This window comes from Gossypium hirsutum, chromosome A05, assembly GCF_007990345.1.
Source record: "Gossypium hirsutum isolate 1008001.06 chromosome A05, Gossypium_hirsutum_v2.1, whole genome shotgun sequence".
In the NCBI taxonomy this organism is placed as follows: domain Eukaryota; kingdom Viridiplantae; phylum Streptophyta; class Magnoliopsida; order Malvales; family Malvaceae; genus Gossypium; species Gossypium hirsutum.
The window spans coordinates 103,503,632-103,516,246 of NC_053428.1; the positions used below are offsets into that span (position 1 = coordinate 103,503,632).

General features: G+C 34.2%; 1 protein-coding gene across 3 annotated transcripts; it reads left to right on the top strand.

The window, feature by feature from the left end:
• The first annotated feature begins 3,828 nt into the window (after window positions 1-3,828).
• LOC121229630 (plant cysteine oxidase 4) lies at window positions 3,829-9,232 on the top strand. 3 transcript variants are annotated; one of them, XM_041114349.1, is made up of 6 exons: window positions 3,829-4,103; window positions 4,601-4,897; window positions 6,116-6,261; window positions 6,493-6,640; window positions 8,256-8,459; window positions 8,950-9,232. In XM_041114349.1, exons 2-6 carry the CDS (start codon window positions 4,795-4,797, stop codon window positions 9,132-9,134), a joined length of 786 nt encoding a protein of 261 aa, XP_040970283.1. In that variant the 5' UTR covers window positions 3,829-4,103; window positions 4,601-4,794; the 3' UTR covers window positions 9,135-9,232. The 3 variants fall into 3 exon arrangements, with proteins under 3 accessions (XP_040970283.1, XP_040970285.1, XP_040970284.1); XM_041114351.1 differs by lacking the exon at window positions 8,950-9,232 and adding an exon at window positions 8,573-8,932; XM_041114350.1 differs by having other exon boundaries at window positions 3,848-4,103; window positions 4,606-4,897.
• The last annotated feature ends 3,383 nt before the right edge of the window (window positions 9,233-12,615 follow it).

Here is a 12,615-nt window from a genome sequence, read left to right on the forward strand (position 1 = left end):
TGGAAGCTCAAGTTATGACCATGTTAGTGAAGACTGTGCGAGTATAATTTATGGACGGGATTATGACAGGAATTACGAGTTTCAGGCTTTTAATTCAAGTTTAAATCATATTGGATTCGGGTTTTGAGCTTAATTTTTATTATATATGAGTCCAATATTGCATTTATCATCTCTTATTATTTTATTATTCCGACTTTTTAATAATTATTAAGTAGTTTAAGTTATTTAGGAGTTTTATGTCAACTATTTAAACTACTTAATAATTATTAAAAATTTGAAGTAATTAAATAATAAGAGATTATAAATACAACATTGGGTTCATATATAATAAAAATTAAATCCAAATTCGAACCCAATACGATTTAAACTCGAATTAAAAGCCCGAAACTCGAAATTCCCGTCATAATGCCGTCCAGAAATTCTGGTCACGCAGTGTTCACTAAAACGGTCATAACTTGAGCTCCTAAACTCAAAATCGAGTGATTCAAAATACATTTAAAAGATAAGAGATATATAGATCTTTGAATGCCATGAAGACATCTGAACCTAGAAATACCTAGATCCCATTGAAAAAGTTGTTGTAAGTCTGCTAATTTTCCAAACTTGAAAATTGACAACTTTGGTGAATGGAATTTAACAAATTTCACCTTATCCGTGCATGTATCATTCCCCATTTCCTTGAAAAGATTCGTCCTCAAATATTTTCTTTGATCGAATGTTGGTTTGATTTGCTTGACCTTTAACATTGTTGTTAGGCCTTGAAGTAGTGTGAGCCCATCACATTCATGGGTCTAAAATTGGGCTTTATGACTTGCATCATGAACAATTCATCCTGGATCTTTAATATCAATGTACATATCATTCCACCAATACCTCCTCATTCCAGTCTAGATACAGAGCTTATTCACCAAGGAAGGAGTACTCATACTTTATATATATACTAGGTCATCAAGTCATTTTTATTGTGTTTGACCATGCATGAAACTGACTCTATGAACATACTCCTCTAGACATGAACACCAATGACAAGGGAAACTGCCACTTACCTTGTTGAACGATGAAAATTGTTAATTGAGACAATACAAACTATAACTCTAGATACAAAGGAACTCACCAGAATACTTTATTCTAAAGCTTTATCTACTCTATTGGTTTCTTGCCCTTTGTACTAGGGCCTTCCTTCGTGTCTTTAGCTAAAAAAAAAATAAAACAACTCCTTTAATTATCAAGAACTACTACCAAAAAGGCTATGACCTAGCAAGAATCTATAAACATGTAAATAGTAGAAGTTTATTTCATACCCAGTATTTAAAATATACTACCACCTTTTTTATGTTAGCATCTATCTATCTATCAAGTAAAAATTAAAGAAAGGTTTAAGAATGTACCAATAAACAACTATCGTAAAAGCTATTTTAAGCTTTAACAGTTAACACCTTAGTCAGCAAGGAAGAATTCTAGTTTCTTTGATGATAATAAGGTTTAGTGGAGAAGATGATTCAGAAGTCTTCTCTTCACTATTATTTTATCCTATTTATAGCTAACTCACAGACAAATACTAATCAAGATTATCTCTAATCATCACTAGCTTTCGCACGCTTCCACTAATTAATTACATCCTACGTTACCTTCAATAGAACGTTAAATGAGTTAAATGTGTTCTTCAAGCTATTTTCTTACTTTTGCTACTATGTAAAAACACGGGTAGTGATCTTATTAGCGAAAATGTCAGCCTAATAAGGTCTCCGCTGTAATCTTTACCTCGCCATTACACCAATATACCCACTGCATTGGCGAAGTTCTACGAAGTACTTCTCGATATAGTCACCAACTTTCATTGGGCTAAGTCCAACAACCTAGGTGTTCTTTACTGGCATAGTCTTCCCAATCCGACCTGGTTCGCCAAATTATAGTGTTATATTGATCATAGTAAATGAATAAGCATATGTGCCTATAGATGACAATGTGAATTGATTAAGTTGTATAAATTTGAATGAAAATGAGATTAAACATTATATTGGTACATAAATGAATACGTAAGTAATTGAATTAGATATGTTACATCTTTGCTAATAGAATGGATAATATAAATGTGATTATCAAATGGAATATTGTAGGAGAATGATATTCTTGTATTGAATATGCAAATTGATTTAGTTGATTTGTAGTATTTTTGTATTGAATTCTTATATTGCATATGCTTGTTTTGTGACTTGTAATATGGAATTACCATTGAGTGTAATTGCTCAGCGTATAGTTTGATTACCATTGAGCGTAATTGATCAGCTTTTGGTTTATTTTCTCTGTGGCAGGTATAGTAGATTCTAGGTAGTTCGAGCAGTTGGCCCAACGTCCAACAAGCGATCCTTGACTCAGTAAAGTTTGTAAATTCTGTTTTGTTTTAAGTATGATATGTACCTAGGTTGAGTTAAATTTTGGTATAGTATGATACTTATAAACCTTAGGAATTGGAATTGGTATTTCGGAAGTGAACATATGCTTGAATTGTGCAAATTAAGTTGTCATAATATTTGCTAAGGTATAAAGTGTGGGATGTTGCTAGTTTATATGGCAATGTATGTATATATGCATGTATACTTATGTCAAGTAGATTATTGGTTAGTCAATGAAGTTGCTTGTGTTTGGATGAAAATGATTAAATTAATGGAATATATACATGTATGAGAGGGATTATGATTCAAATATGAACTCATTGGGGATGTATGTTTGGTTGAAAAATGTGTTTGGGTATGTATATTGGTTGTTTGGAACTTGCAAGTTGATATCTTTTTAACACTATTAAAAAATAATGTGTCATGTCAGGACGTGGAGTAAATGTTGTCGCGGCAAGATCAGTTCACCATGCCATGACGTCTCATCGAGTATGGGTCGTTGCAATGATAAGCCAAATCAGTATGTTGCGTTGAAACCACTTGAAGTCGCGGTGTCAACTTGAAATTTTTTAAACATTACAGTTTAGTCCTCATTTAATCTTAGGTTAGCATTAGAGCTTTCGTAAGCTCGTATAAGACTTGCAAATGATTATGTATCATTTTATATACTTGTTTTTACTTATAATTAAATGTTTAATTTTGTGATCAAATTATGATTTGATCGTAGTTGCTTTGGCAACGAATGTGATACCTCGTAACTCAGACCCGACAATTGGGTTAAGCAATGAGTGTTACATTTGAACTGATTAAATTGATTGTTTTGAGAACCAATTGACCAGACCAATTCGAAATCGGTTCAAACGATTTTGAGCTTGGTTCAATCAATCTGTATCGATTCATGAGTCAACCATTTTTTACCTCTCATCGGATCAATACCCTAGTTGGTTCTCGGTCCAATCAATTCAATTTAGAGAACAATGAATATTAGAATTTTTTAAAATTTTTTTTTTTTTGAATTGTAAATTTTTTTTATTTTCCATACTTTCTGAAATTATAAATTTTTATGTTTTTATCTAAAATATGGAAAAAAATAATTTTTAAAATTTTTAATATGTTTTTAAAGGGAAAGGACCAAATTGATAAAAAAATGTAAATGTTAAGAGTTGAAAGAGTTATTTTACCTTTGACATAAAATTAGACGGAGAGAAACTCAATGTAGAGATTAAGGGTGAGTTTGGATGGGCGGTGCGTTTAGCTGCGGTTAGTGTAAAAACAGCAGTGGCATAGAGATTAGATACTATAGCGATACTGTAGTGATACTGTAGCGTGAGACAAAAAAATAAGTTAAACGCACCGCACCGCAGTCAATCGCCCATCCAAACGAAGGCTAAGTTTTAGAACTTGAAAGATTGCAACCTTTAAAAAATAGTGTATCGAAGTTTTAGGTGAAAAAAGAAGCAAAAAAGCACGAGAATTTTAGGCAAAGGGCAAATTATGTAAATCAAGCTGATATTCATTTCATATAAGCTACGCGCAGCCCCCCAAACTCCCCCACGATCCTCTTCCTTCCTATTTCTCACTGTTGTGTTGCTTTCAGCGATCCCTTTCTTTCCTTACTCTGTTTTCTTTAAACGAAATAAATCCCTCCTTTGTTCTTTATTTTGACTCTTTCGAACATTTCTATCATCAGTTTGATGGATCTCAAATTGGGTTAGTTCCTTTTTTATCCGATTCTCCATCTTTTCTGGTTTTTTCTTTTAATTAATTGCACGCATATTTTTCATTTTATATTTTTGTTATCCTATCCTATTTTATGTTTATCATAATTTGGATTCCTTATTGTTTTTTGTTTTCCTTTTCTGCATAACTAAACCCCAGAAATTTGATTCAATTGTAGAAAATTAAAAACCGAGAACTAATGGGAAAATTTTCAATGTTTTAGCATTTATTGTATTTGCTTGCATTTTCTGCTTTGAGTTAGCTAATGTTATACTAGTAGCAATATTACTGGCAAATAACTTGTGTTGCTTTAGTCATTGTTGATATCAAGTTCTGGGTTCGATAAAAAAGAAGTAATATTAGCAATAAAATTGTGCATTGAACTATTGAAATTCGTAAGAAGGGAGGCTGTGCTTTTTATATTCATTTAGTCTCTGTTTTTGTTGTAAATGAATTATGTTTATTTACTTTGGGTTCTACCTTGTCAGATTAGCAGGGAGGGATGATGAAATAATTGCCATGCAGATCTACTACCGTCGGGTTACTTCGCAGATCCAGTTGTCTTCAAATTGTATCTTTTATCGTACTATCAATTAGTACCTTACTTGCAAAAAGGCGTTATCAGCTTACTGATATAGAGGCTTTTGGTCCATTCAGTTAAGTTGGTATCGTCTTTTCAAACATGCCATATTATATACAGAGGCTTTATAACACTTGCAAAGCGGCATTTTCGACCAATGGCCCTGTTTCTGATGAAGCTCTTGAAAGAGTTCGTACTATGCTAGGTATTCACTATTTGATTCTTCTTTCTTCATGTTTGTTCTTTGAGCTTATAGTTGAACCAAGTCTGCTATGCTTTATTAGCATTATAATGGAGATAAAATCATGTTGAAAGTAATACTTAATTTTCTGCATGGTTTCGAAATTAGTTGTTAGTAAATACTATGGAAGCTCTTTTTTGTAGAATTTAGCTGTTATTTATTTTTCAATCAAAATTGAAACATATGAATTTACTCTTAGGTTAATTAATTTAAATAAGTTGTATCTTTCTTTGGATGACATCAGCTATTGGAAGTTGCCTCATGCTACTCCTATTATGTTAGTTTCTTGGCAAGTTTCCACGTGGCCTGATTGTTAAATCTGAAAGAAGAAGAAAAAATATTATCCTTCATTGTTTGGGATATAAAGCTCATTTTTGTTTAAGTTCAACTTTTTGTCCTCTAGTAAGAGGCCCTGACATGATTTAATTGGCAAAAATTTTCCAGATTTTCACCAGCTTTAATTACAAAAGCAAGAACTTCTTTTTACAAAGTGAGTTTTAGTAGAACAAGAAATTTGTTATCTGGCTCACCAAGACCTATTTCAGTACTTCATTATGCTAGTTGCCCAATGCCTTTAGCCTTTAAAAATCAACCTTCAAACTAATAGCTACTAGTCATCTTTGAAGTACTTTTATCTTGAGCATAAAAGCTTGCTGTATGATGAGTTAAAAGTTCAAATTGTTCTGCTTTCTTCACATTGAGCTGTTGCTCCATTGTTGTGGAACAATCTATGTTTTTTACTCGCTGGACGCCTTGATAACTCTTTAGCATTTGGATGCCTTCTAGATATAAAATAGAAACCAATGATTGGGGTTTCTGTATTTTCCCTTTTTTCTTATGTGGTCTTAGAATCTATCTACACTAATTCCAATTCTTTTTTCCTATCCTCGTGAGTATTGAAATCTATTGGTATTCTAATGGTTTCGGATCAAAATAGCATTGTGAGTGGTTACAACTATTCTAATTTAGAGTACTAAGTACAAGGGTATACCATAACATTGAGAAAGTGCTTTTCTTGGTAGAGGTGATCATTACAACTTTGGTGTTATTTGATTAACCATGCAAAATTTTAAACCACTGTGTATGTAGCTCCAAGCATTTTCTGTTTTCACATGATGTGAAGAAACCAAGTTTCATAGCATATTTGCTGCATTTTAACACAAAATGTCAATTTTATTTCAGAGAAAATGAAGCCTTCTGATGTAGGTCTGGAGCAGGAGGCACAAGTGGTACGTAATTGGTCTGGTCCTGTAAATGAGCTGAATGGAACCCATCAGTCATTGCCACCAATTAAGTATCTGCACTTGCATGAGTGCGACAGCTTCTCTGTAAGCACAAACTTTATATAACCTATCATTTTTATTACTAAAGATATCACCTATCTTGAGGACCTAAAATTTTAGAGTTTTAAAGCGAGGATGTTGAATTTAGCTGAAAGTCTCCTAGACTTTATTAAAATAAACACTTCCATTGAAATCAAATTTGAACTTTCGAAAATTGTAGTTACATTACCAGCTACCATCAGGCCTTCATTTTTCTGATTTCCTCTTTCTCTGCAGATAGGAATTTTTTGTATGCCACCTTTCTCCCTCATACCTGTGCACAATCATCCTGGAATGACAGTGCTGAGCAGGCTTATCTATGGCTCATTACACGTTAAGTCATATGATTGGCTTGACCCAACAGAGCCTGAAGATCCACTACAAGGTGTGTTTTAACATCTCCATATTTCTTTGATGAATGCTAACTTAACTAAACCATAATAAGGATGTTCATAGAAAATTATGTTCTTCCGTATAAATTTGATAACAAATCAATATATTTGTATCCTATTGAACCAGTAATGGTATCATCCTTATTCCTTGAAACCTCATGAGTCCCATTTTTAATTATTTTCTTTTCCTAATACCTTTGTTTCAGGAGTTTTCTCTTTTAATTTGTTCCAGAAGATCTAGTACCTTTATAGAGTTCTGTTAATCTTCTGATGTTAGAAATCCTATGCAACTGCTGTTCTTGCCATTTATATTATAGGATTAGCATTCTTGTAAGACAGAGAGAAACCGACCTCCTTTTAAATTTATTTTTGCTTCGTGATATACAGTCTTTTGTTTTACTGCATTTAATTTTGTTATGAATGTGCTGGTGGTTTGTTTAAAAATGACAGAAAATACTTTTACTATGAATATACTTGATCGAAAGTTGATGAGAATGGGAGAAAGAAGACCTAGGTAATACTAAATGTACTCATTGGTGGATGTCTCTATGTTACAGCTAATGACTCTTTCAATAGGGTAGATGTAAAGAACCTTTTGGCTAGCATCTGAGGAAGTGAGGTCTGTTCAATTTCTCATCTGTGTGGATGTAGTTTAGGTTATCGAGAATGCTTGTGACATAACTGATTTGCTGAAATATTTGGAGACTACTGTACTTAGCTAGGGAAAGCACAGTTAAATTTGAAGGGAACTTTTGCCACAAAAAAAAAAAAAATTTTGAAAGCCAACCAGACAAAATGAATGGTCATAGAAGCCAAGCATATCTTTTGACCTTTGATGAGATTTTAATCTGAGTTAAACTTGGGTTTTTATAATAACAAAATAACAAATTTTAATTGGAATTTGATCCCATCCAAATATTTTGACCCTCATTCAAATAGGAATTATTCTGGGAAACAGGGATACAGACTTGTTAATGAAATAAAGTAACTATATAATCTAGGGGTTTTATGGTAATTTTAGGGATCATTCAAATGGGAACCATGAGCTGTAAATTTAGAACCGAAGAATTCTTCATGGGGTATATTTATTTGATTTCAACTTGGTGCTCACAAAGTAAGTGTAGGAAGTTAATCTACAAACTTGTTAATGAAATAAGTAACTATACGATCTAGGGGTTTTATGGTGTAATCTGACGTTTCAGGGGTGTGCTAAGGAGGTTGCTCAGTGAATGCTTCTTTTATTTATTTATTTTTATTTTTATGCATTATGTCTGGCTTGCCTGTAGCATGAGCAGTGAAAAGGAAGCTATTGAACATATGAGGTCAGATAAATACGACTTACTAAATGTGGATTAGATTTTTTCTGATTAACAGAAGTGATTTTTGGTGGCCTATGGCAGATAAACCTGCCTATCTGTCACCAATCACAACTGAAGTAATTGCTTGTTCAACAGATGTAATAGTATTGATAATTTATTCATAGACAAAGTGGTGATGTATCAGATTTTAAATAATGCACTTCCTCTTCAATTTTCCTAGGGTATAGGGCTCTTATTATATATTCTTTCAATCTTTGACTTTGATTTGCTTATTCTTGGTGGTTTGTAGCAAGAGCTGCAAAACTTGTCAAGGATACTGAGATGACAGCCCCTTGTGCAACAACAGTACTTTATCCCACAAGTGGAGGCAACATCCATTGTTTCAGGGCACGGACTCCCTGTGCTATTTTTGATATTTTATCACCACCTTACTCCTCAGAGCATGGACGACACTGCACTTACTTCCGGAGGTCCCCAAGGAGGGATTTACCTGGTAAGAAATGTAATTTTGAACCTAGTATTAGATGGTAGCTTCTATGATATGTTGTAACCTGAAGAGAAATACTGCATGCTATTTTCTTATTCGTTTCCTCATTTAAAATGAAGGTGAGATTGAAATGAATGGAGAAATGTTCTCGGAAGTGACTTGGTTAGAAGAGTTTCAGCCCCCTGATGACTTTGTGATTCGGAGAGGGCTGTACAAGGGTCCTGTTATTAGAAGATGAAATATTCTTGTAGCATCCATCCAATATTCTAATGAATAACAAGGAACATGCATGGGGTTGTAGAAGTTAGGCATTTGACGTTGTTCATATTACTACACCAATGTAATCCTGTGATTTTACTAACCTCACATTTTATTAGTGGATAGAGTGGGGATTGAGAGGAACTACTCGCATAATGACTTACTTTTCATTTTGTTCTTTTGGATTTTGTTTGCTGAATGACAATTGGGAATTCATATTATCTTGTTTGTTGCCCAGGTGTGGTATTTTGGATACTTATTTCATTGTGGAGCTTTTATTTTCCTGCAATGTGTCAATGGCATAGCCGCTGCCTAGGAAATGTAAAAGCTTGTCAAAATGCAAAAGATTGGGTTATATCTATTTGTTGTTCAAGAGTTGCCAATTTATTATTGGGGAATTTTAGTTCCATTCAATGGGATTAAATGCCGATTTGAGGGCATGTGAAGGATATTCTTGAGTTTGTAGCACTTTGTGCCAATTTTGATGTCCCAAGTAAAGCAAATTGCATAGTCTTTAAATATCATCAAGGTTTTATTATTATTATTTTTTTTATTTTTATTTTTTTGCATTGTTGGCAACAAGGATTATGAAAGCTGAGTTTTATTGCCTCATCCTGGCCATGGTAGAGGATGTCAGTTACAAAAAAGATGTGAAATTATACTCGAATATATTATATTGTAATACGAGGATGCTGGTTTTCACTGAAGCTTCAGCTTCAGTGATGCAACAGATAAGCTACCACTCGCACGCCAATTAAGATTGAATCTTCTTTTAAATCTAAGTAAATTTTAGACCCAAAGGGACTTCGATGTGTGTGCAATTAACTTTGGTTGGTGTGTTCCAAGAAAAAAGTCTCTTGATGAAATTACGCAACTGGTCTTTTTATTTGTTTTCATTTTTATACTTAGAATCCTTTTAGATACAAACGTAGCTATGTTAACAGCTTTTAATGCAAAATGCCCCTCATTTGAGTTTTAATATGCTGTTTGAATATCACAATTGAGGTGAGATTAATGCAATGCGTTGTTTATTTTTTTCATTGAAGTTGAAGCCTCAGTGGATGTTCAATTGGTTTATCAGTTTCGGCTCGTCTTTTCTTCCATATAAGTTTTAATTAGCTAATTAGTAGACTTTCTCATTTATTTAGCAAATTAGTAAGTTTGTAGAGAGTAGAGTGTAGTTGTCACCTTGAACAATCAATAATTATCATGGTTGCGGATCAAAGCCTGTGACGAATGCGTATAGAACTCCTCATGGAGTCTACTAATTAAATGAGGTTTATTCAATCCATTTGAACTGACTCGATTCGTGAAATATATAGAGAAATTTATATACTTGAAGCTTTGGTAGCCTAGTGAAACACTCCAGTAAAATTAGAATTATTACGGTTCATATAAATCCTAAAAGATAAGATTGTATAGAGTTTAAATCTCTTAGGACTATTATATAATAGATAGGCATTAATCCTAACCGTTGATGTAATTTGATTTGTACCGTTGGATTTGGAGAGCTCAACTATAAATAGAGGCATTCTCCCTTATTTGTAATCATTCAATTGTAATATTTGAAAGTAATACTTTTGAGAGCACTTATTCTTACTTTGGTGTTTTAGAGAATTTCTACAAGAATTCTCATTTTTTTATAGTCAGGTTGACTTAGGCGGATTTGAACCCAAGAAATTACCTAAAGTTGTGCGGTTTGCAAGACTACAACTCTAGTCCCGTGACAGTTGGTATCTGAGCTAGTGTTTGAAAGCATCGATTGAGATGTTGAAAGAAGGTGATGAGCAAATTGAGCCGATGGAGACCTATAAGAAGACCAGAAAAAATAACAAATCGAGGGATATGTTGTCGGCTTTGAAAGGTCGGGTGATCAATATTGAGGAATCCATGGGTGGTGTGAAGGAAACACTCGATGTAGTTGAGGGACAAACCAATGAGTTGGATTTGAAGAGAGAGCAGTTCAAGGACTATGTGGCGAAGGCTTTCAATTCTAATCGGGATGCAATGAGAGAGATCTTCAATGCTGCCATGGATGACAAGACCAAGAAGCTGGCTAAGAAGAATGATGCTCTCGAAGTTAAGGTCATGGCTTTGAAGAAGGAAACTGATGCCATGATGTCAAAAATTAATAAGCTTTAGGGATAGCTTGCTGTGTATAGACTTGTTGTAGGAAAATGGATGTTGGATTTGGTCTTTAAGCAATGTAAAATGGATGTCCTAAAGCCAAAAGAGTTTAAGGGGACCAGGTCCATAAGGGATGTGTACAGTTTTATTTAGGAAATGGAACAATACTTTCGTGCGATAGGCATTGAGGATGATGCCACTAAGTTAAACATTGTTGTAGTTTATTTTATTGACGTTGCTATTTTGTGGTGTTATTTTAGGTCCACTAATGAGGTGGGATCGCAATAGTTCTAAAAGTAGTTTTACCCATAGTATGCTGATGAGGAGGCTCGGGCTAAGTTGCGTCGGTTTACGCAGTAAGGCACTGTTTGAGAGTATGTCAAAGACTTAAGTAAATTGATGCTTCAAATCTCCAAATCGAGTAAGGAAAAAGAATTTTACTTGTTTGAAGATAGGTTGAAGCCGTGGGCAAAACAGGAGTTGCGTCGACAGGGTATCACTGAACTTACCATAGCTATTGCCGAAAAGGAGTCCTTCGTCGAGCTTGATTCGAGAAAAGACAAGTTCGAGTCTTCCAAGCCCAAAGTGACTGATAATGGTGGGGAAACCATGATGAAGAGGGACAAGTTAAAAATGACAATAGTGGAAATGGTAAAAATGGTGATAATGAGAAACCACATAATGAGAAGTAGAAGCCCAACAAACCAAAAGGGCTAGTGAAATGCTTCCTTTGTGACGGTCCGCATATAGTGAGGGATTGTCCAAAGAAATCTGCGTTTTTAGCCATCGAAGAGGATGACGAGCTAGTCAAATCATCGATGAAGCTTGGTTTGATCTTGAGTTCTGTCGAAGCCAAGAGGATTAGAGAAAATGAAAAGAAACCAATGAAGTGTTTCTTATGTTGTGGCCCACATAGGATGCGAGACTATCCAAAGTAATCTAAGCTATCCACGCTCAGTAGAGAAGATGAAGTGGAGCTAAAAAGTGAGGCGTTAAAGCTTGTGTCAATAATACCCAATTCCGTAAAAGTAAAGAGAGATCACAAGTAGAAAGGGTTCATGTTTGTGGACATCAACATTACAGGTCGAAGAAGAAATGCTCTTGTTGATACATGGGCGTTAAACTTGTTCATATCAAAGAAAATTATGGGTAAACTTGGTCTCCTAGTTAGTAAATCAACTAAGATCAATACGATAAATTCCAATGAGATCCCAACTGTGGGAGTAATACAAGGAGTTGAGATTCAGATCAGTTGAGGTAATTTAGTTGGATGATTATAAATTTGTGCTAGACTTGAATTTCCTTGACAAGATTAATGATCAACTAGCTCTTTTTTTTGATTTTATATGTATCTTGGGTATTCGACAACAACAATGTGTTGTGCTAGTGAGTCGATACATGAGATGTGGAACCAAGGTATTGCCGACAATCCATCTAACTGAAGATGTTCATTGTGATAAGAAAATTGACTTTGTGGATGAGATTGCTACAAAGATCCCCTTGAAAATGCTGGAGGGCTAGGTAATTGATATGAAGCCTGTTGAGTTATTAGTGGGCACTTATAAGAAAGGTGGATTGTGCATCAGACTTTGTCGGAAAATTAGTGATGCAAATTGGACAGTTAAATCGAGTAAATGTTACAAACAAGATATATCTCAAACACTTTCCTAGTGTTTTACATTGTGACATACCATTGTCTTGGCAAAGACATAAGGGCCTTTTTAGAGTTATGAAGTAGGTAAGTCGAGGGGCTTACAAACCAGAGTTAGTGGCAAAA